This window comes from Dunckerocampus dactyliophorus, chromosome 11, assembly GCF_027744805.1.
Source record: "Dunckerocampus dactyliophorus isolate RoL2022-P2 chromosome 11, RoL_Ddac_1.1, whole genome shotgun sequence".
In the NCBI taxonomy this organism is placed as follows: domain Eukaryota; kingdom Metazoa; phylum Chordata; class Actinopteri; order Syngnathiformes; family Syngnathidae; genus Dunckerocampus; species Dunckerocampus dactyliophorus.
Genome location: NC_072829.1, coordinates 4357255 through 4380053, shown reverse-complemented (window position 1 = coordinate 4380053; position 22799 = coordinate 4357255). Strand labels below are relative to the sequence as shown.

Sequence of the window (22799 nt, the reverse complement as noted above, 5' to 3'; positions counted from 1 at the left end):
GAGCTTAATGTCAGCTGACTGATGTCATATGACAGCTACAAAGTGACGTTTACGCGATCGAAACTACCCAAACCACCTTGGCGATCTACCGGTGGCTCGCGATCGACATAATGGGCACCCCTGATATAGCTTGTTAGCTCCCTTCAAACAATGTGGAGAGCAAAGGTTGATCTGAAGTTGGAGGAGAGGTGGAGCGAGCTGGGCTGGATGCCCTCTGAATGATGAATATGAATGGACTGATCACAGCCGTTTTGGAGGTGCTTGGACGGCGAGGAGCGAGCCTTAAGGAGGTCATGCACAGCTGCCATCAGAGGGTGGCGCTGACAGGTCTGCACTTGCAATCTGCCATGTTAAAAAAGCGGTAAACACGCAGTGCGGTGGGATGCGTTGGCTTGTTAGCGGCATGCTAGCCAGAACTAAGTTAGTCTAAGCTGATTAGCGGGAAAAAAACCCTGACAAAAGTGGATCTTCTTTATCTTTTTCTGGCAGTCCTCCTGCCCACACAGAAAAGGCTGGCTGCTGGAGATTTACTTGAAATCTTTTTATTCTTCTTCTTCTTCTTTTTTTGTCGCCGCAGCAGCTTGTGTGTTGAAATGTAAAATATTCCACCTGGTGATATTTCATCAGGAGAGACGCTGCAGGTTTGTTAGGAGGCGGCGTGCGCTTTCAGCGTGTTTCATCATTGTGCTGATGTTTCTCCCTGGAGAGAAGTCAGCTGAGCTCGTCTACTTAAACACGGAGCGGAGAAGATCATTGGTCAGGAATGTTTGCTTTCTCGCGTGTCTGTTTGTTTTTGTGCTCACAGTTAATGGGCTTAATCATCCTCCCTGCTCTCCCTCACTTTTTATATTGCAAAAAACTCACCAATATTAGAGATGCTCGATACTGGCTTCCTTAACGGTAGCCGATAAAGTAATCCCTCGGTTATCGCGGTTAATTGGTTTAGTGAATTTTCGGGAAGTAGGATTCCTTATTTATAAATTCAATATTTTGGTAGTTAGAGCAGAGAAAACCTGTTTACAACCTTCTAAAAACGCTTTTTAACATTATTAGAGCCCTCTAGCCATGAAATAACACCCCTATATTCACCTTTACATTTGTATTACCCAATATAGTAGACATAATAACAGAAAATAAGACATAATAAGATGTAATACAGACTTAGCATTGGGAAAGTTCCTTGTTGTTCTTTTTTTACATCCTGTTCTGTACAGTACTATCTGCAGTGGCTATTGTGTCATCAATGTAACATTATTGACGCCTCACGACCAGTGTAGAATGCATCTTCTGAATGACTTATTTGTATTTTACTTCATTTAGCCATTTATATGCTTGAAAATGCTTAATTCAGGCAAAAAAATACATAAAATTTGTTTAATTTTTTGACAAATAATAGGCCATGTTCAACCATAACACAGCGCTAATTAATTAACAAATATATTTTGGGAAAACCGTGATGGAAAGAAGCTGTGAAATTTGAAGTGCCACTGTATATCGGTTGGCCGATATTATCAGACATCCCCAATCAATATCCTTTTTTTTTTCTTTCATCAAGTATTGTGAACATCCCCCAGCTGAAGTACATTTTTAGCGAGCTAGCAAGAGTAGAAGAATTGCTGGCTCTCTTTTTTGCGGTGCAACATTTGTGCAACCACTCGTTGCTAGGCAGAACAAGTAATATGTTGGGCTTAGTTAGAACTGGGCTGCCGCAGACAGCAGAGAAAGGACAGGGAAAGTCGGCAGGATCAAAGGTAATGACTTTAAAAACTATATATGAACTAATATTGCACATGCATGTTTACAAATGAATGTAAGAACTCCATCACTCCTCTGTATTAGCTATAAAATGAGATGTAATGTTACACAAATACAGTAGTAAATGAAAAAGGACTTGCTAACTACAAATTTGGCTCCAAGATAATCTGTGGAACGATCTCCTGAGCCTAAATCTTCCACGACTGTTGTTGTGTCAACGGCAGAGACGCCCGAATGAAATTGCAGAGGCACGCAATTAAACGGGGGAACTTCCTCCCCGACTTCATTTCCAGGGATGAAGTTAGTTTCCTGGTGAAAGTGCACTTGTTCAAGGGCAATGGCGTTATTCCCCCCACCCACCCGGCTCTCTGTCTGCATTCATTTAGATTGATTTGCATAATGCTTGGCTGGTGGCTGTACGCCGGCCAAGTGCAGCAAACACTTGAGAGCCAAGAGGGTAAACGCGCGTTAGCGTCGGACCTGATGAAAGCGCAGTGCTCCACGCGGACTCAAAGGAGATGTTTGGGTCCTTTTTTCATTTAGAAAGAATTCAAACAAAGCAAGTGAAACACGTCCACAGTGCTCCTTGGACTGGGTAGGACGCTACTTTTTTAGTCCTTTAATAACTCATCATATGATCACTTTTGCTGAACAATTTAGTGGCGACTGTAAAAGTCACGTTTCTTTTCAACTCTCTTCAACATTGCGTGGAAGTCGGGGTGGTGGTCCCCCTTTTCAAGGAGGGTGACCGCAGGGTGTGTTCCAACTGTAGGGGGATGACACCTCTCAGCCTCCCTGACAAAGTCTATTCCAGGGTGCTGGAGAGAAGAGTACCACCGTTAGTTGAACCTCGGCTACAGGAGGTGCAATGTGGTTTTCGTCCTGGTTGCGGAACACTGGACCAGCTCTACTGATACTGGAGGCTACATGGGTGTTTGCCCAACCGGTCTACATGTGCTTTGTGGTCTTGGAAAAGGTATCTGACCATGTCCCTCACGTTGTTCTGTGGGGGGTGAGGGTGAGGAGCTTGGTCATCGGGGAGGGGTCAGAGTAGCGCCACTGCTCTTCCCATCGAGAGGAGCCAATTGAGGTGGCTCGGGCATCTGGTCCGGATAACTCTTGGACACCTCCCTGGTGAGGTGTTCCGGGCATGCCCAGCCTGGAGAAGGCTCCAGGGCAGACCTAGGACGTGTTGGAGGGATTATGTCTCACAGGTGTCCTGGGAACGCCGTGGTGTCCTCCCAGTGGAACTGGAAGAGGTGGCCGGGGACCGGGAAGTCTGGGCTTCCCTACTGAGACTGCGGCCCCCTTTCGAACTGGACCCGGATAAGCGGAAGAAAATGGATGGAAGGATGGATGGGCTTTCTTTTCTAGTTTTGCAGCAAAAGAAAAACATTTTTCAAACTGCAACATTGGCCCCTGGTGGCCTGGAGTCACCCAAACGCTGTTTTAAGCAAATGGTACTTGTAGGACAGACAGCAGTGTTTCTCACAGGACTACAATCTATTTGTGACGGCGGTGGGCAATGTGGACAATGTCACATTTGCAAAACAAATATTTGTAGAACTCCAAATCCTCAAGACCTCCTTTTAGAAGCGGGACGGGCCCACAGCAGCACCCGCTGCTCGTTGAGAAGAGCGATACGTGCTTTCATGCCAGAGTCGCTAAAAGTCTTGTCACTAGATTTGTTTCTTCACAGCTCACGTTATACCAGGGGTGTCCAAAGTGCGGCACGGGGGCCATTTTGCACGGCCCGCGGCTGTTTTTTTCTATTTGCCCGCAGCACATTTTCAAGGTATAATTTAACAAGAAAACTAAATAAAACAACAGCAAAAATGGAAAAATCAGCAGTCGTTTTACAAGAATAAAGTCAAAATATTAAGAGTAAAAAGTTGTAATCTAACAGGAATGGTAATGACAACAAATGTGTAATAGTGTGAGGAAAAATAACTTAATTTTAGTTACATAGAGTTGAAATACAGTATTAAAGAAAAAATACATATACGGTATAAAATATATAACGTCATAGTGCAAGAAACAAAACAAAATCAAGTTGTAAATTTTGGAAAATTAGGTTGGCTAAAACGTAATATTCCAAAAATGAATTCAAAATATTATGTGAGTAATATGTGAGTCATAACATTACAAGCAGAAGATTTACAAGAAGGAAGCTGAAATACAGCAGAAATTGAAAAAAAAACTGTAATTTTACGAGAATAAACTCCCAATATGAATACTCACATATGTTAGCATTGTTGTCTCTTTTTACGTCTTGTTCAGTAGAGTACTTCCTGTCGTGGCTATTGTGTCATCAATGTAACATTATGGACACCTAGTGGCCAGTGTACAATACTACATATCATAACAACATGGCTTTTGAATGCGTCATTTGAATGCCTGAAATTTGTATTTTACTTCATTTAGCCACTTTTATGCTTGAAAATGCTTCATTTTTGCCAAAAATATGTACAATTTGCTTACATTTTTGACTAATAAAAGGCTGCGGTTAACCACGAAACAGCGATGATGTATTCATTAATAGTGAAACCGTGAAATTTGAAGCGCAACGTGGCGAGGGACGACACACAAGTACATATCCTATGGGTTTTGTGGCTTTTTATATGCGTGCAAACTGTGGTTTCGGTCTACATTCACTTCGCAATCGTGTGCTTCTTCTCAATCTGCCATTGCTGCTTTTGTGCCTTTCCCAGGAACGACTTTCTTCATAGCTGTTGATTGGCTGCAGCGGCTCTACTTTACCGTTTCAGAAAAAGCTCCACGATTGGAGCTTTTTTTTTTTTTTTTTTTTTACCCTGGAACAGGTGAAAGAATCCGCAGTAGCCGTGACTGTTGATTGGCTGCAGCGGCTCTACTTTACCGTTTCAGAAAAAGCTCCACGATTGGAGCTTTTTTTTTTTTTTTTTTTTACCCTGGAACAGGTGAAAGAATCCGCAGTAGCCGTTGGCTGCGTAAGTCTGGCCTGCAGACAATGAAATAAAGCCTTGTCGCCGCATGTCGGCATGCGCGCAGCCTGTTGCTGAGCTCCCACGTAACCTGAGGCGCTTTCAGTGTTAGTCAAACTTCCTTTGGCCGCCTGCTCTTCAGGAGCTCAACAGGCTTTCAGAAAATGCGATGTCTCCAAGATCGTGCCCCCTCAACACGCCCACGCTACACTCTTGGAAGAGGCTGGAAGCAAAAGCAAAAAAAGAAAAACTATTTTAATGGATATCTATTCATGCAGACCAGCAAAAACGTCTTGTGTCAAATGTGGCAATATTAATGGAGCAACACGTTACTTTTTAAACATAAGCAGTCATGATGGCTAGCTGTAATTGTGCACACGAGTGGCGTGTTTGGTCTTCCTCAAAACACACGATCCATACCGACACACCTGTGACCTGTGATGTGTTCCCATTTTGAAACAGAAAGCAATGGAAATGGAGATGATCAATTTCAGTGTCGAACATTCTTAACTGTCATTCAAGTGTAAAAAGAAGCTAAGCAAAGTCCGTGTCAAGATGTAAAAACAACAAAACAGTTCTGACTTTAATGACGATCAATAATGTGAAAGTCATAATGGTTGCATTTAAAAAAAAAACATTAAAATATTATTATATGGGCCGCACGGTGGCCGAGTGGTTAGCATGTTGGCCACACAGTCAGGGATCGGGAGGACCTCTCTGTGTGGAGTTAGCATGTTTTCTCCGTGCATGCGTGGGGAACTCCGGTTTCCTCCCACATTCCAAAAACATGCACGTTAGGTTAATTGGCTACTCTATCTTTAATCGCTGATGATAATAGTTTTTATCTGTAATAAGTAGGGATGTAAATATCTTGGTGGTGGTAAACGATTCGCTACGCAAGTAAGTGGTCGGTTTGTCCGATGATTTCGACCCATCGATATTGGCATAAAAATGTAATATCGGTCAATATCGTTATCCTTTTTTTCCCTATAATGAAAGCTGATACAGCCCTTTTAGCACCAAAGTTGCAACATTGCATTGTAGTTAATACTTTACACCAGGCGATGGCGGACATCTCTGTAACTTCCATCTGAGCAACATTTGTGGCCGTGTTTCTATGCAAAGTTTAAGAGCTCATAGACCTTGAAGCCCCCCCTGCGTGCAGCCGCTGCAGCAGCGAGCCCGCTCGACATAACGGTCCACGCGCAGCATATACACTTCAGCCGATGCTTTGCTGAACCGTGTTCGGGGTGGCAGGATGTGATGGGTTGTCAAAACACCGCTAATGGTGAGGTGGGTGACGGGAATGTATAAAAACACGGAAATTGCAGCAGGCAGACGGGGCGCGAGTTGTACAGTGTTGTTTACAACCACGTTGAGAAGCTAATTGCTGATGCTGTATCCATTAGCTTCACAACAGATATGTGGATGGATGGATGGATGGATGGATGGATGGATAGATAGATACTGTAGATAGATAGATAGATAGATAGATAGATAGATAGATACTATAGATAGATAGATAGATAGATAGATGGGATAATCTCCAAGAAAAATGCACATTTCCAGCAGCTCTGCAAAAATGTCATAGTGAACTTAATCACTTAATCACAAAATAAAACAATCAAGGCAGGACTTGAGAGAGAAGAAAAATAAGAAACTAAAATAAGAATAAATAAATATGGAATAGTTCACGTCAAATTTGTAGTGTAATAATACATAACAAAGAATAGTAATACCTAATAATAATAATAATAATAATAATAAGGTAATAAGTCCAGTCCTATCCAGTCAAGTCCTTCCATGACAGGAGATATGTGATATTACACACATTGGTATCGGTTTATATCAGAATAGGACAATCGGAGTTGGACAATATCGGCAGATCGGTTATCGGCAAAAAAGCCAATATCGGACATCCCTAGTAAGGGGATATCAGCTTTGGAAATATGGGCATTATTTCATTCAAAAATAATATACAGTTTGAAATCCCTCAGTTTTTCAATGTTTAATGCGAGCGGCGATTTGTCCCACTTTGTTTGACGGTCCTAGATGGCAGCTTCTCCCGTTCTCGCACGCCACACAAACAGACTCCCGTCTTGTACTGGTGGATGGTGGGTCTGTATTCATTTGGTGCTTTTAATTTGACGTGGTTCCTGTCCTAGTTTTACACAATCCGTAATAAATAAGATACTTTACATCGCTATAATGAACGTATGTTTTGCTGATGTGTTGAAAGTCTTTCCCAGTGACTAGCTAGCGTGCTGCTAATGCTACATATACATCCGTTCTCGTCTTCAGCCTTAGTAAGCTGTGGAACATGTGCTGCAGTTGTTTCGCTGGAAGCCCAGGCTCTCGCGTTGCTTAAGAGACGCACGGTCATCCGGTTGCTAGTCCTGCGATACCCGGTGCATGTTTCTACAATCCATTAATTTAAGGATTTATGGATGATTCTTATCGATCCAGGAGGCTGCTATCGACGCAGCGGCATCTCTTGCTTGTCAAACCGGATATCCGGTTGCATCGGTTTATTGCTCACAACCCTAAATATGACGTGATGGCGTAACCGTTGAATTTCCGTATTTGGTCAGAACACATTTGCAAAAAGTGAGTAAAAAAAAACATGCAAAGCAAAACAAATATCTCCTTTCTTTCTGTTGTTTTTTTCCACGGGAGGGGCCCCACCGCAACACCCGCTGCTCGTTGAGATTCACTAGATATGTCGGTATTTTGAAAAAGAATCTAGAGGGGTCCGAGTTGCTCCACCCTGCAATGTGTTTTTATTGCGAGAAGAAGCGGAGTTACGATGTATGCCGCCACCTACTGTACGGGGTTGTAACGACAAGCGACATTCACCGACAGTCTCGTTGTAACGTGTTTATGAGAGAGGGCGCCACGAATAAATGAATGTGTGGGAAATACTGGACAGTGATAGGACTTATACGTCATTTTGTTGTTTACCGATTACCAATCCTGATCCTCTCCATTTCCCTTCGCCCCCCCAAGGGTCCAACCAGTGCTCATGAACGGTTTGTGGTCATCCAGTGAGCCACTGCGGTAAATCCGCCTCGTCTGGGTTTGCGATCCTTTTCAGCATCGCTGGCGTCTCGGCGGCCCGCGGGCGTCGCACGGCTGCGACCGCTCGGGTTCACCTCGTGTCGGCGGCAGCGGGCCTGATTTGTAGCGTATGACAACAAACACGGTCACGCCACGTGGTTCGTCAGGGAGGCTGAAGGCGTGAATGACGGGAGGATGTCGTCTGTCAGCACGCTGCAGGGAGAGAGGACGTCGCGTCGTAACCCATGAAGGCTGCTGCAGGGAGCTCGGAATGCTCGACTGTCACACTAAATACATCACAATCGTACGACGTGCATAGTCTGCAGCTGGGAGGACTGGGAATGGACGTGAAAATGGAAGCCTGCAGGATCCACATGGCTGTGGTCCACCTTCTCCAGGCAGGCTCAGGCCATCTGGCTCGAGTCCAGCTTGTAGATCCCAGCCAAACATGGCCGCTCCGCAAGCTGGCGAGATGCTGCTGCCCCTCTCAAAAGATGCTCTAAAGCTCCAGTTTAGAGGATTAATAATCAAAATGAAAGTCTCGTAAGTTTGAAGTAGCTTTATTAGGGTGCGTGATTAGCAAAAGAGGCACATTGTCAGGCTGGCTGTCAGTTGTTTTTTGTTTTTTTTTTCATGCCAGTGACCCAAGCCCAACATCCACTCTGTTCCACCCTTCTGGCCTGAGCACACCTAATAAGATAATAAACCCCACATTATTGATTTGTTGTCAGCACCAGACAAAATGCACCGTATTAAGGAGTCTGCCTTTGGACGATTCCATCAAGGTGGACGCTGGAAGCTTCTAGTTTTGCATAATTCTGAAGCAACAAGTCATCATCGCAGACAAACGCAATCATCCCTTACTCTGACGGTGTTTGGGCACACATCATCCTTTTTTTTTCTTTTTTTTCCACATTTTGGCTTACTTTATTGCCATTTTGGGGGAGGTATGTCACCGATCTTTTGTTCTTTTTGTCAGGTCTGTTTTTCCGATAAGAACAACTTCATTGGCTACTTAAATGTGTTCCGTGTAACAATAACAATTTTAAAATGTAAATAAAAATTGGAAATAATTGGTTTATATATTTAAAAAAATCAAAATATCAGTAATTAAAATATATATATTAAAAAAAAAGTTAAAAAATGTATTCTATTGTCTTGATAGGATGATAAACCATATTGAACAGGATGTTAAAAATATATACCGCCACAGCTCAGTCAGTGAAAATTAGTAATGATAATCAGTCTTTGCCAAAGGTCTGCAATGTATTTGTGGCGGCAGGTTGCTAGATTACATCACTGTGTAGTCTGCATAACTGGCCGTGATGCAACAGTCAGTGTTAGCGTGTGGACGGGTAAAACTGAGCTTCTGTGGTTTGTCTCATAAGAAATGTGCGATTGTTTTTAAACCTTATTCAACAACAGAACGTGAAGGTGTTGACTGGGGGGTGTTAGGGTTCATCTTGTGCAGCGGTAGACGCGCATGCACACAGGTGATTCAAATAAAACATGAATTTTGTTTTTTAAAGTGGAATTGTACATCTAATATCCGCTGGTGTACCATGCATGCCTTGCGGGCACTTTGTAAATGACCGTTAACGTTGTGTGTTTGTTGTTAGTGCTTAGTTGTTGTTACCCACATCAAATGGTAGTTTGTTGTTGTGTTGCTGTGCGTGTTAACCTCCCTGTTACGTGGTGTTTATTTTTTGGTTCGTAGCGTGAGTAAGACTGCGGTGTCAAGCTAGTTGTGGGCTATCGCTTGCAAATTGAAGAGCACCATCCTTAAAGCCCCCATCACACGGAGCACGGATCAAGCAGAACCTGCCGGAATGAAAAAAGTTTGTAAATTTGCGCCACATTCGAGAGAGGATTTGAAATTTGTGAACTTGACTCCCTTTTTCCTTGGCGGCATGATATCATGTCAGCTGACTGATGTCGTATGACATCTACAAAGTGACGTTTACGCAGTCGACCCAAACTACCTTCGCCATCTACCGCTAGCTCGCGATCGACATGATGGGCGACCCTGCTGTGGCGTGACGAGGGTGTAAGCAAGCTGACTATGCAGAGGAACGAGTTGTAACGCCAAGCCGGTCACATGACATCGGTCCTGTTGTCATGTGAATAAAAGATACCAACACTTTGCCTCCCAGCAACTCCAAGCGGCATTGCAGCTGCCGGTCCCGTTTGTGGACATGTCGGGTTCTCTGTGCGTGTTTGAAACATGGCGTCTGCTTGCATCGGGAGCAGCTTGTTGGTCTTCTTAACGCAGGGCTAATTGCCAATATGTGCCAAGTGCTGGGCATCTTTAAGAAAAAGGTGGAGACATGTCAAAACTTGTCAGAGCGCATCATCATCATCAGTGGGGCTTCAACGGGGGAGGGAGTCGCTCAATCCCATGCGGACTTCCGCAAATGAATGGAAAAGCCCCATGAATAGCTGCCACTGTCAGGTATAATCCCATTATCACTGAAGCCTTTGGCGTGTTGTTCATGACAAGCACGGAGAAACGAGTGGAGGAGTGTGTTGTGTTTAAAGGCAGCACGGAGCATCCTGACCTGCTGCGCGCGTTTGTACAATTGAAAGCTGTCGGACGTGACTTTGCTCCGGAGACATGTAAGAGCCTCGGGCAAGGCTCCTCCGAAGTCCACGCTTAAGAGAAGTAAAAGCCTGCAACACACGCCGGCTTTACAGTGTTGGCCTGCGGGAGGCCGACACCGGCACACGGCAGCTTTTTGGGAAGTAATACAACTTTTACAGGCCGAGGAAACAGCATTTGGTGTTTAATCACAAACCATGTGCTCTAGATCCTAACCAACTAATAGAACAGGAATGATGGTAAGGGGGGGGGATATCATTTTTATTTCTTTATATATTTATTCTATTTAATTTGTGTATTTATTAAATATTATTCATTTATTTTGTTCTACAATTTATTTCATTTTAAAATAATTATTTATTTATTTTTATAAAGGAGATATCATTTTTATTTCTTTATATATTTGTTCTATTTAATTTATGTATTTATTAATTACTCATTTATTTTGTTCTACAATTTATTTCATTTTAAAATAGTTATTATTTATTTTTATAAAGGAGATATTTTTATTTCTTTATATATTTGTTCTATTTAATTTATGTATTTATTAATTATTACTCATTTATTTTGTTCTACAATTTATTTCATTTTTAAATAATTCTTATTTATTTTTTTAAATTAATTATTTATTTATTTATTTATTTATTTTTTTATTGTATTTATTTTATTAGACAAAAATCTATTTAATATCATGGAAAAACAATGATACACACTTTAGTGTGGAAAAAGGCACTAAAATAAATCTTCAACAATAATCTTAAAGGGTTACATTTTTATTGTTTTTTTATTTTTATTTCTGGCTGTGGTGGTGTCATCAAATTTGCATAATTGGCCGAGGCACAGTTGCAAAAAGAGAGTAAAACAAAAAAACACGAAAAGCTAAACAAATATAATCTTTTTGTTGTGTTTTTTTATGTCACGTGTGAGGTGGGGAAGGCGCCCGCAGCAGCACCCCGCTGCTCGTTGAGAGGAGCAACACGAGCTTTTATCTCAGAGTCTCCAAAAGACAGTTCAATAGACTTGTCACACGTCACTTTTTTGTGAAAGAGTAACTAGAGGGCGCCGTTTACTCGCTAAATCTACCGATAAAGTCGCTAAGTTGGCAACGCCGATCCCTCTTGCTGCGTCTTCTTATTCTCTGGCAGACCAGGTGCGTGTTTATGAGCAAGGCCGAACACGTAGTGCCAAATCCCGCCACGAATACGCTTTATTCCTATGTTGTGCAAGTGTAGCACATTTTTATTCGGACCATGTTGACATTTTGTGCGCTTGGAACACTACTTGAGATGTCAACATCAGCCAAAAATGGTGTATTTGACTTTAATTTGAATGAACTTACGACATTTTTTGTTAAAGGATGGTTAGAAGCGTAATTCAGCAACATCGCCACCAGGTAGAGCAACTGTTTTTGACGCTAGTCTGACGTAAGGCTGGGTGAAAATCCAAATCGCTACTAATGGAACCTCCCACCTCGATTTCGGTCAATGTGTTATCCCGCTCTCAACTATTTATGCTGTAAATATTTGTATCATTTTGAAACAAGTGAGGCGAATATGCACAGATGAACAATTTAGGGTTACTTAGTGGAACACTGCTACCGAAAAAACACAACTTGAATGAAAATCTTTTGTGGAAGAAAAAGGGGAGCGACAGAATTTCCGCGCAGCAAAAAAAGTTACAATATCGGTTGCATCATCACACAGCTACTGAACTGTGAACGTGGCGAAATTACTGAAGCAAATTTGACGTCGATTGGAAGCTCTAAACGTCGGTTTTGGTTATTTGTCAGTTAGTTGTCCAGCCCTGGTCCGACGATGACGATTCACCTGCCGTCTAAGATGTTTTTCTTTTTTTATTCATGCGTTGCTCTTTGTGTTTTGACAGGAAAGTGACAGTTTGTGGTGGGACGCCTTCGCCACGGAGTTCTTCGAGGAGGACGCCACGCTAACGTTGTCCTTCTGCCTAGAAGACGGACCAAAGAGATACAGTAAGACCGATGCTACGAACTGCTGTCTAAGCCGCATACTCGCTCAGGAACTTCATTTTACTTTTGCCAGCGCTCTGTTCTGATCAAAACAGATGATTTTAATCATTTGGAAATGTTTGAAAATAATAAAACAAATTGTAAGACAGACTAGCTACTAGCTAGTGTAGCAAAAATTGGACTTTGGATATGTTTTAATACATTTTTTTACTATGTAAATTTGGAATTTATTCGTTTCAAATCACAGGGTTTAGAACAAATAAAAAAAAAAATCCTGCTAAATTTTATTGGTTAAGTCGCAGGAAAATCTCCCCAGCGCCATCTTGCTAGCCCGCTTTACTGGCATCTCAGAGGAATGTTCTGAAATAACATTTGAATCGATTTTTTTACTGCGTAAATTAGGAATTTATTTGTTTGAAGTCACAGGGTATAGTTGAACAAAATAATCCAGTCATATTTTGTTGGTTAAGTTGCCGGAAAAGCTCCCCAGCTCCATCTTGCTAGCTCGCTTTACTGGCGTCTCAGAGGAATGTCATCAAATAACATTTTCATTTTTTTGGCTTTTACTGCGTACATTCGCAAAGTATTTGTTTTAAGTCACAGGATTACGTTAAACGGAATAATGCAGTCATATTTTGTTGGTTACGTTGCGGGAAAAGTTCCCCGGCAACATCATGCTAGCTCGCATTACGAGCATCTCGGACATAACGCTAGCATACCTGCTTACTGTACATGCTGTTCTACACAATAAGAGAATTCCTAACTAGCCAAATTGTTAAGTTGGTCATACTAACTTTGAATGGTAAAATCAGGCCTTGGACCTGTTTTAGTCCATTTTTTTACTGCGTGAACTAGGAATTTATTTGTTTTAAGTCACAAAATAATCAGTCAAATTTTGTTGGTTAAATTGCGGGAAAAGCAAGGTACATCGTGCTAGCTCGCTTTACTAGCATCCTCGGAGAAACGTCCTCAGGTAGCGTTATCATACGTGCTTACTGTACATGCTGTACTACACCATAAGAGAACCAACTAGGCAAATTGTTAATTTGGTCATACTATCCTTGAATGATGAAATCAGACTTTGGACCTGTATTAATTGATTTTTTCACTGTGAGAATTATGAATATATTTGCTTTAAGTCACAGGATATCGATGGTTAAGTTGCGGGAAAAGCTCCCCAGCTCCATCGTGCTAGCTTGTTTTACAAGCATCTTTGAGAAATGTCCCCAGATAATGTTATCATACCCGCCTGTACTACACAGTAAGAGAATTTTTTGAACTAATTGACTACCCTTACCTCATATTTACCTTTTATAATCCAATAAATGATCAGCCGTGCATGAAGCACACTGGTTAGCGCTAGCCTTCTCAATACTTGTTACTTAGCTACACCTTAGCCAAGATTTTCATTTATTTATCATAATATTGTCATACTTGCCCTAGTACAATACAAAAACATATTCCAAGTGTTTGTATTATATTAAAATGTCACTCTAACGGCAAATAACCCTTCGCAGTTGCAATGTTAGCATAGCTAGCTCGCATGTCGAAAGCTGCTATGTATTTAATTATTCACATATAACGAGGCTAGCTGGGAAACGTGAGAAGGACTCGTGGAACACCAAGCGAGCATCTCCCCCGTGTTTTACGAGCATATGTTAGCGCATTGATTAAAAGGCGCCGTCAGGGAATGTTGAGGACACGTGTTAGCGTAGCACGTCTCCGTCAAATAACAGAGACACCGAGCCGCTCTTATTGGCTTTGTGATACCGTCCCCTTCATCTCATCTGCATAGCACGGGAGCATATTGAATATCACGCCGATAAGGACGCGGCGGCGCCGTGGAAATGAAGCCCACGTGCAGGTGCTGCGTGTTTGTGTGTGGTTTATTGCGTGTGTGCGCTTTGCTCTGCAAATGTAAAAATACCCCAAAAAATAAAATAAATCCTGAGGCGGAAACCTCGTTCCCTGAGGAGCGCCAGGCCTCGCGCGTGTGGCGATGATGACTCGTTGTCAGTCGCCAGCCTTACCATGACACACACACTCAAACACACACCCTCGAAGAACCCAACATCCCCCCGTGATGATGGTAGCTTTTACACGACGCTATCTGACGCCATCTTATTATTGGCATAGTTGGCCAGGACGCCTGGGAGACACAAAGTGAGCAAAAAGCATGAAAAGCAGAACAAATGTGTTTAGAAATACGAATAAACTTTCTTCAGTCGCTGCGTCTTGCATTCTTTTGAAATGTCACAAGCAGGACGGAGCCCCCCGTGAGAAGAGCGATACGTGCTTTCATGTTAGAGCAGGGTTGTCCAAAGTGTGGCCCGGCGACCATTTGCGGCCCTCGGCTGTTTTATTATGGGCCCACAGCACATTCTGAAAATATCATTTAATAAAAACAGTAAAAAAACAAAACAAAACAACAGCAGCAAAAATTTAATTAATTTTACAAGAATAAAGTGAAAATCTTCAGAGAAAAAAAGTTTTAATCTGAAAGGGAAGAAGTTGTAATTTGGCGAGAATAACGTTATAGTATTATGAGGAAAAATAACCACATTTTAGTAGCAGAAAGGTGAAAAATCAAAGAAAAAAGACGTTATTTTGTTGAGTTGTAATATGAAAAACAAAACAAAATAAAGTTGTACATTTTTTGGAAAATCGGGTTTGGGAAGAAGTTAGAATATTACTATAACTGAAATAAAAAAAAATAAAAAAAACAGCTGTAATTTTGCGAGAATAATGTCAAAATATTAAGAGAAAAAATGGTAGTAGTATAGAGTGGAAATATTCAAGAAAAATATGTCATTTTTTCAAGTTGTAATGTTGTGAGAAACATAAAACGGAGAGTTTCAATTTTGGGGGGAAAATTAATAATATTATGAGAATAAAGTCAAAAAATTATGCAAATAATTCTGGTGGAGAAAATTTACAAAGATTATTTAAGAAGTAAGTTTAAATATCTGGGGGGAAAAAACAACAGCAAAAATGGGAAAAAAAAGTAATTTGCCCTTTTAAGAATTGAATATTTTCGTAGTTACGACCTTCTAAATACATTTTTTAAACATTATTAGAGACTTCTAAACATGAAATAACACCCCTATAGCCACCTAAAATAACGATACCAATATTGACCCATATTCCATTTTTATTCCAGTATGGCTAATCTTAATAATTCATGACAAGGGTTTGGGACTCTGATGTCCATTTTTCACGATAAGCATTATTCTGATTTGCAGAACGGTGAAGCAAATAAAGCCGCTTCCTAATTGTAAGCCACATGTCGGCAGTAATAACGAGAACGCATTTTAGGATTCCTCGGTCTGGTTTTGAGGAGTAGAGAGTCTCCAACATGTCGTAAGCGCGCACTAAAGTCTTTTACAGCCGTGACAGTATATTGCTTTGTTACGGCTGATGTTTTTAATGCGTGCCAGATCCTCTAAATGGCCTGGTGGGAGGAGGAGTGTGTTGTTTATGTGAGCGTGCGCCGCTCCAAACAACTCTCCATCAGCCAATTATTGTTCCCCACACCAAATATTCAGCACCCTCTCCCACGTAATTACACAAGCAAGCCCCCCCCCGCTGCCCCCCCTAAAATCCACGGCCCTGACGTTCACCGCCGCCGCCTGGTGTGGCGTAGCAATCCGCCATGCATCTGATGAAAGTGGCGAGCGGTGATGCAATCAAAGAGCAAGAAGGCTCGTTTCCCAAATAGTTGAAACAAGAGAGGCGCCAAACTTTGCCTCTCTGGCGGGCAAAAGTGTGAAAGTGCTTCACGCAATCATTGCAGCAGGAAGATGACCACACTGGACTGGATTATTAGTATTATTATCATTATTAAGTCATATTAGCATGATGCTTGTCATTTTTAGTCCGTTTGCTCTGCTAGTTTGGTTCGTTCGCCGTTCGTTCGGAGCAAACGGGTGACCGAGACAGGTGGGTCTCAGTCCGCCTCAGCAGGCTCCAGTCCTGAGTGAGAGAAGTGTGAATGCCGACGACAGCACCAACGCGCCAACACAGCGGATGTGATGTCAACAAATGCGAGTGTAACCACAAACCAGGCGATGCACAGCAACACCCGACAGAAAGCTGGGTGGAAGGCATCGAGAAATAAGTTCAATGTAAGCCAATTGCGTGAACATGCCTGGATCTTTTCAACAAAGGGGTCGTGTGTGTGCGTGATCGGGTTCATATACAGTCAAAACCTCTGGTTTTGTAAGTACAGTAGACGCCCCTACAACGTAAATAATCCGTTCCGAGAACCTTTATGTTGTAGGGTTTTTATGTTATACGAAGCGTAAAATACATGTAAATATGCTAATCCATTCCAAGATCTTCCCAAACTCACCCCTTTTGCACTTCAAAATATTCAAAGTCCACCAAATATGGTGGGAAAATATAAGAAAACATTAGCATAAACATAGTAGAGTAACATTCCAATATAAAATAAGGTAATAAATAAGATTACTGTAAATGAATAAAACTGAAAAACAAAAACAATCCTACTGTTCACGAGATGTCTTGATCAGGAGCGCAAGTGGAGGCAGGAAGGAGGAGGAGGACTAGCCTTAAAGAGTCTAAGAGTCAGCTGGTCTCACAGACAAACGCACACGCACTACACGATAATGCTGTGTGCAACATTTTAATTTGTAACTTAACTTAATTGTTTAAGTTAGTTTCAGGGCAACTACGAAGAGGAAGGAGGTTGAAGGGACAAGCCTGTCTCTCACACAAACTCACGTACGTGCTGTATAACTCAGCCAATGAGATGAGAGCGTAGGCGGTGCCCCGATAATCAGCCAATGAGATGAGAGCGGAGGTGGTGCCCCGAAAATCAGCCAATGAGAGCGTGAAGCGTCAGAAGGCGTCACCAAGCGCCGCCAGGTTGCTCCTCAGACTGTCCAGGAGCTCAGTGATGCCCTGGTCCAGATCTGGGAGGAGATCCCCCAGGACACCATCCGTAGTCTCATTAGGAGCATGCCCCCACGTTGTCAGGCATGCGTACAAGCACGTGGGGGCCACACAAACTACTGAGAATCATTTTGAGTTGCTACAATGACATTTTAGCTAAATGGACCAGTGTGCTGCATCATTTTTTCACTTTTATTTTTGGGGTGTCTTTGATTTCCCCCCTCTATAGGGTGATCATTTTCATTTCTATCAAATGATGTGGCATCATTTTGTTACTAATACATCACCCACTTATTATCAGGAAACATATTCAACATCATTTTCCTACCAGTTTAGATCTGATGTGTTTTCCAAGTGTTCCTCTAATTTTTTTAGCAGTATATTATTTGAAGTAAAGATTGAAAGACAAGTTACATGTAGTAGGCATCAGTAACGTACATTGAAAAGACATTACGCTACCTTAACACTGCATGTAGTCAGCCATGGCATGTCCGACATGATAGCGTGAGTTCTCCTACCGTTGCGTGTGGAAGTCTTACATTTTTGGCGTCTTACATTGTTTTTCTTCCCCACTATGTTTGAAACTCTTCCTTAAATTTAGAATAAATAAATTGGAGGCTAACTAGTTAGCACGGTAGCATGCTATGATTAATGCAGTGAGCCTATAGCCTGCACATGAGCAATGTGGTGTAAACAAAGAATAATGGGAGTGTAAAAGTAACTATAGTCATGGCAGTTTAAAAACTGTTCAGGCGATGTTTTAAGTAACATTTTTAGCTGTTGCACAAGTGTAAAAAGAAGTGTGTCATAGAAGTAAAGTAAATGTGTAAGGTGTTTGCGATACTGTCACCTAGTGGTGTTTTATAGGTACAGCAGGAATGAGGTGTTGCACAGCGTGTCTGCTTGTTGAGAAACAAAGTCAAATATAAAGCAGCCACACATGTTGGTGCTTTGTCCTCTGTTTGACTTTTGAGGCCTGCTTTTTGGTCCCAAATCGTACAAGCTTTTGGGGGGGCGTGTGTTGAATGTTGACGGTGTCCGACTGCGCTGCCCCAAAGTATTCGAAACGTTTGTGCAAACTAACTTCACTGAAGCAGCCACACACACACACACAAGATTGAAAAAAGATGAAAGGTGCATGAAACCAGGTGGGGCCGGCGGGGGGCTTTCTGAGTTGAAGGCCGGCCCCGCGATCTGACTCCCTTTCTGCAGAATCAAAAGATTGACAGCGGCGAGCCTGTCGGACTGAAGCTGTTTTTATTGAATCGCCTAGTGTAGACTGAGCTTTGTGTGCACGTGCGTGCGTGTGTGTATGTGTGTGAAGGCAGGGGAAGAGGGCACAAGAGGGGGGTGTTTTGAAAAGAGGAGGTGGTGGAGGAGAGTGGTGGTGGCGGAGGAGGGGTGCAGGCGAAGGTGCTCTACAGCGGGATGGAGCTGCTGGATTGAAGGTGCGGGGCTGTGATTGACAGGTGGGATGATGCGGCGGCGGCTCAGCTGCAGAGTCGAGATGTAGCCCGGCCGCTGATTGACAGCTGAGCCCCGTCCTCGGAACCACAGCGCCGGATTGGACGGGAATATCCTAAGCGGGGGAAGTGGAGGAGGGTGGGGATGGCGGTTGGGGGGGGTGTTTTAACAGAAATATCATTTATGTACCTTTCAACATTTGCTTGTGTGTGTTCCGTTCTGAGACGTTCACAACACTGCCGTCGTTTTGTCAGCTGGTGGCATTTTTAACATTCTAAAAAAAAAAAAAAAAAAAAAGCACACACAATAGGAAAAATGTTCCAAAAAAGCCTCAGGGTGTTAAAAAGAAATTGTAATATGGCCACAACATTCAAGCTAATCACATCCAATAAAAGAGCTGTATCAAAATCCCCTTTCACACAGAAACCCTGCAAGATAGCAGCATCCAGCATTTATTTGCCTGTTTACACGAGAATTGAGCAAAAAGGGGCAGATTTTGGTTCCCCGTATAGACTGGCCATTCTCAACCGGTGCGTCGGGACCCAAAGGTGGGTCGCAGATCCATTGTGGGTGCGTCGCAGACAGCTAGTCAAAAATGATGTTCAAATATGAAATATCCAACCCATGTCTGATGTATTTTGAAATAAAATGGAGCAATATTGAGTCATCTTCCTCCTTGGTATATATTTATGACACAGTTATAAGTGAAATATGTACTTGTGCAATTATGATGTTTAATGATAATTTATGCATTACAGTAAGCCATCGTTTATCTCGGTTAGTTGGTTCCAGAAGTAGGATTTCTTCTTTATAAATGGAATAGTTCCATAGTTAGAGCATACAGTATGTTTACCATCTGTAAGTACCAACACAAGTTTAAAATGAAAAACAAGTTAGTTCTCCCATAATGCATTGCACCTGAGCAAAGCATTTCATTGCAAGACAAGCAGCATAGAAAATGGATGGATGGATGGATGGATGGATGGATGGATGGCACTGCAGTGCTGCCTCTGTCCACAACAGGGAGCCAGAGGAGCCCAGAGGCAAGAGGGAGGCTGACATCATTGCAGCGCCCCGGCAGGCACCAATGATTGCTTTGCTCAGATGCAATGCATTAAGGGAATACATTTAAATAGTTTTTCATTTTAAATTCGTATTGGTACTTATGTACACCTTTTGAGTGTCAAGTTGCCGTGTGATGAGTATAGTGTTCTTTGTGAGATGACACCGTGAGTCAGACTGTTATATTGAGTGGCATAGTATTTAAATGATTAGTAGTAGTTCTGAAGTAAAGGAGATGTCATGAAGTTAGAATTTAATCATAAATTAGCCGCACTGGGTTGTAAGCGGCAGGGTTCAATCTTTAAGAAAAAAGTAGCGGCTTATACACCGGAAATTACGGTAATGTGTTTCTTATATTTCATAGGTATACCTTTTGAGTGTGAAGTTGCTATGTGACGAGCTTAGTGTTGTCTGTAAAATGACCCCGTGAGTCAGACTGTTTATCTTGAGAACCTCCTGTGATTTCCAATGGTTGACAAGCTCGTCATGAAGTCATGCTTGGCTCCTGTCAAATAAAGAGTTGCTTTGTCATGACGTGGACATGTGCGGTTTATAGTCCGGTGCAGCTTATATATGTACAAATCTGTTTTTTTTTCTCTAAATTTAGTGGGTGTGGCTTATATATATTGGTGCATCTTATACACCAAAATTTACGGTACTCGTGGAATTCTAGTCATTGTTACACTTTACTGTACAATTATTTATTTTATGTGATTAAATTGCGTATTAATACAGATTGTTCAACAACAAAAGTTAGTAAACACTGAATTCTGATTTTACAATGTAAACATTTTATAAAACAAAATTTAGTACACCCAAAAGTAAATGATTGCGGTGCGTTTATATGCAATATCCCCGCTGTGACTATTAGCCATGCGCTCTGTGCCTCCCAAAATGCTACATGGCGCTTATGCTTTTTTTAGTGTGGGTTTGGCTCTTCCGGTTGACCTGTTATGTCACATATAAACAAAGAATATCGGCCAGCGTTGCCAGATTTACTGATTATAACTGCCTTTTTAGCTTGTTTTTTTTTTCTTGTAAAGATGCTTGCAATTCCCCAAGTTTCCTGTTGTTTTGGGGGTTTTTGTAAAGTCACTTGCAAATTCCCACAATCCCTGTTGTTTTTGGCTTGTTTCTCTCACAAGACCTGCCAACTGTGTCTGCAAATGTGCACGACAAGGAATTCTGTGCGCTACATGCACACTAATTGTAAAGGACGCTGTAGAGGAATAACATGGTGGGACACAATCAGTGAGTAAAAATCATGAAAAGCACAGGATGTATGTTAAGAACTACAAATAAACTTTCTTTGTTTTTGTTTTTTTTTCTTGTCACACACAAGACGGTGCTGCTTGTGAGTGCTTTGAGATGGGGGGAGTGGCTCACAGCGGCACCCGCTGCTCGTTGAGAAGAGCGATACGCGCTTTCACGTCAGAGTCCACAATTCAGCGTGTTTGTCTTGGTTTCACTGATTATGTCTTTCATCAAGCTTTCAGATTTGGCACTTTGTTCGGGGGTCCTTGAATGCGCCACGGTCATATGCTCATTCATAACTTTCTCCGCTGCCACACAATTATAAATCCACAAAGTAGACGTCAAACTGTCGGGTTCCTTTCCAGAGACTCTCACTTTTCGTCTCCAAAAAGTCCCGTCACTAGATTTATCGCCAGTCACTTTTTTTTTTTTTTAAGTATCTCGAGGGATCTGTCTGATTACTCGCTAAATATAGCAACAATGTTGCCGTAAAGTTGGCAACACCAATCTCTACATCTTACATGATACATGTTCTTATTCTCAGGCGCCCCAGGTGCGTATGAGGTGTGCTAGAATGACATGAACTAGAATAAATGGATGAAAGGATCATGTGCGGTACACGTTTCACCTTTCACCTCAGCGACCCAGGTCATAGAGTGTGGAACGTGGTGAAAATCAATAGGGTCCTTTCCTCCACCATGATCACCTAACCCTGCCAGGTTGAGGAAGAACGTAGAAGGAGCGAGAGGAGAGTCTTTTCGGAGCGGCGCCAATCAATAATAAAAGCTCAAATTGATGCCAGTAGACTTTGTGATTCCGTTTGATGATTTTTTAATGCGGCATGCGTGACTGCGCCGGCGCGAGCACGCTATTTATTTTAGCCTGAGAGCCCAGCAGCAGGTTTTGTTGGACTGGAGACGACAGACTCCCGTTCAAGACATTTAAAAATATAATATTCACTATGAAAATAAAATAGTCGCTTTTATTTTTATTCCATTCTCCATCTACTTCACAAGGTAATTAGCTTTTAAAAAAAAACATTAAAGTAAATTTGCATTTTGGAGGCAAGGAAATTAACTTTCTGTTTTATGCTAAGTTTTAAAACCCAAAGTCATAGAAACAATGCAAAAAAAGGACTTGAATTATTATTATTATTATTCATTTATTATTATGGACAATGATGTTTTGTTTTTAGCAGAAACATAATTTACCAACATGATGAAATATTGATGTATTTTTATATTATTTTTATGTTTTTAAATGTCAGCTCCATACCTAAAAATGTGAAATTGCTATATGTTTATTGTCATGGTTTGGTGTGGTGATACCTTTTTAGCGACATAATAATAATAAAATAAGAAATGGCTTTATGTAGCATATATTTTAGAGAAAGCAATACTAATGAATGCAAAACCGAGCAAGTAGATTTTCCCACAGGACTGCAATGTATTTGTGGTGTTGGGTTGGAGTCGGGGTAGATGAAGCCATCGTCTTATTTGCAGAATTGACAATAAGTGAACAAAAAACACAAAAAACAAAACAAACATGCGTAGAAATACACATGAACTTTCTTCTGTCGCTCCTTTCTAAAATTGCGCAAGCAAGACGGAGCAACCTGTGAGCGTTTCAAATAAAGTGTTTATGAGCGAGGGCAAACAGGTCGCGCCAAGTCTATTTGTGGCGGTCCAATCATTAAGTTTGCATGCAGACATGTGAACCGTGCGGAGGGTGGGAACGTGGCTAAACA

General features: G+C 41.8%; 1 protein-coding gene across 6 annotated transcripts in view; it reads left to right on the top strand.

The window, feature by feature from the left end:
- The window catches only part of ldb2a (LIM domain binding 2a), a 99840-nt gene that overhangs the window by 18074 nt on the left and 58967 nt on the right, over positions 1-22799 (top strand). For all 6 annotated transcript variants that reach the window (XM_054791077.1, XM_054791074.1, XM_054791072.1 and 3 more), the window contains exon 2: positions 12259-12361. In XM_054791077.1, coding sequence (XP_054647052.1) covers positions 12259-12361 — 103 coding nt within the window. The remainder of the gene's footprint in view (positions 1-12258; positions 12362-22799) is intronic.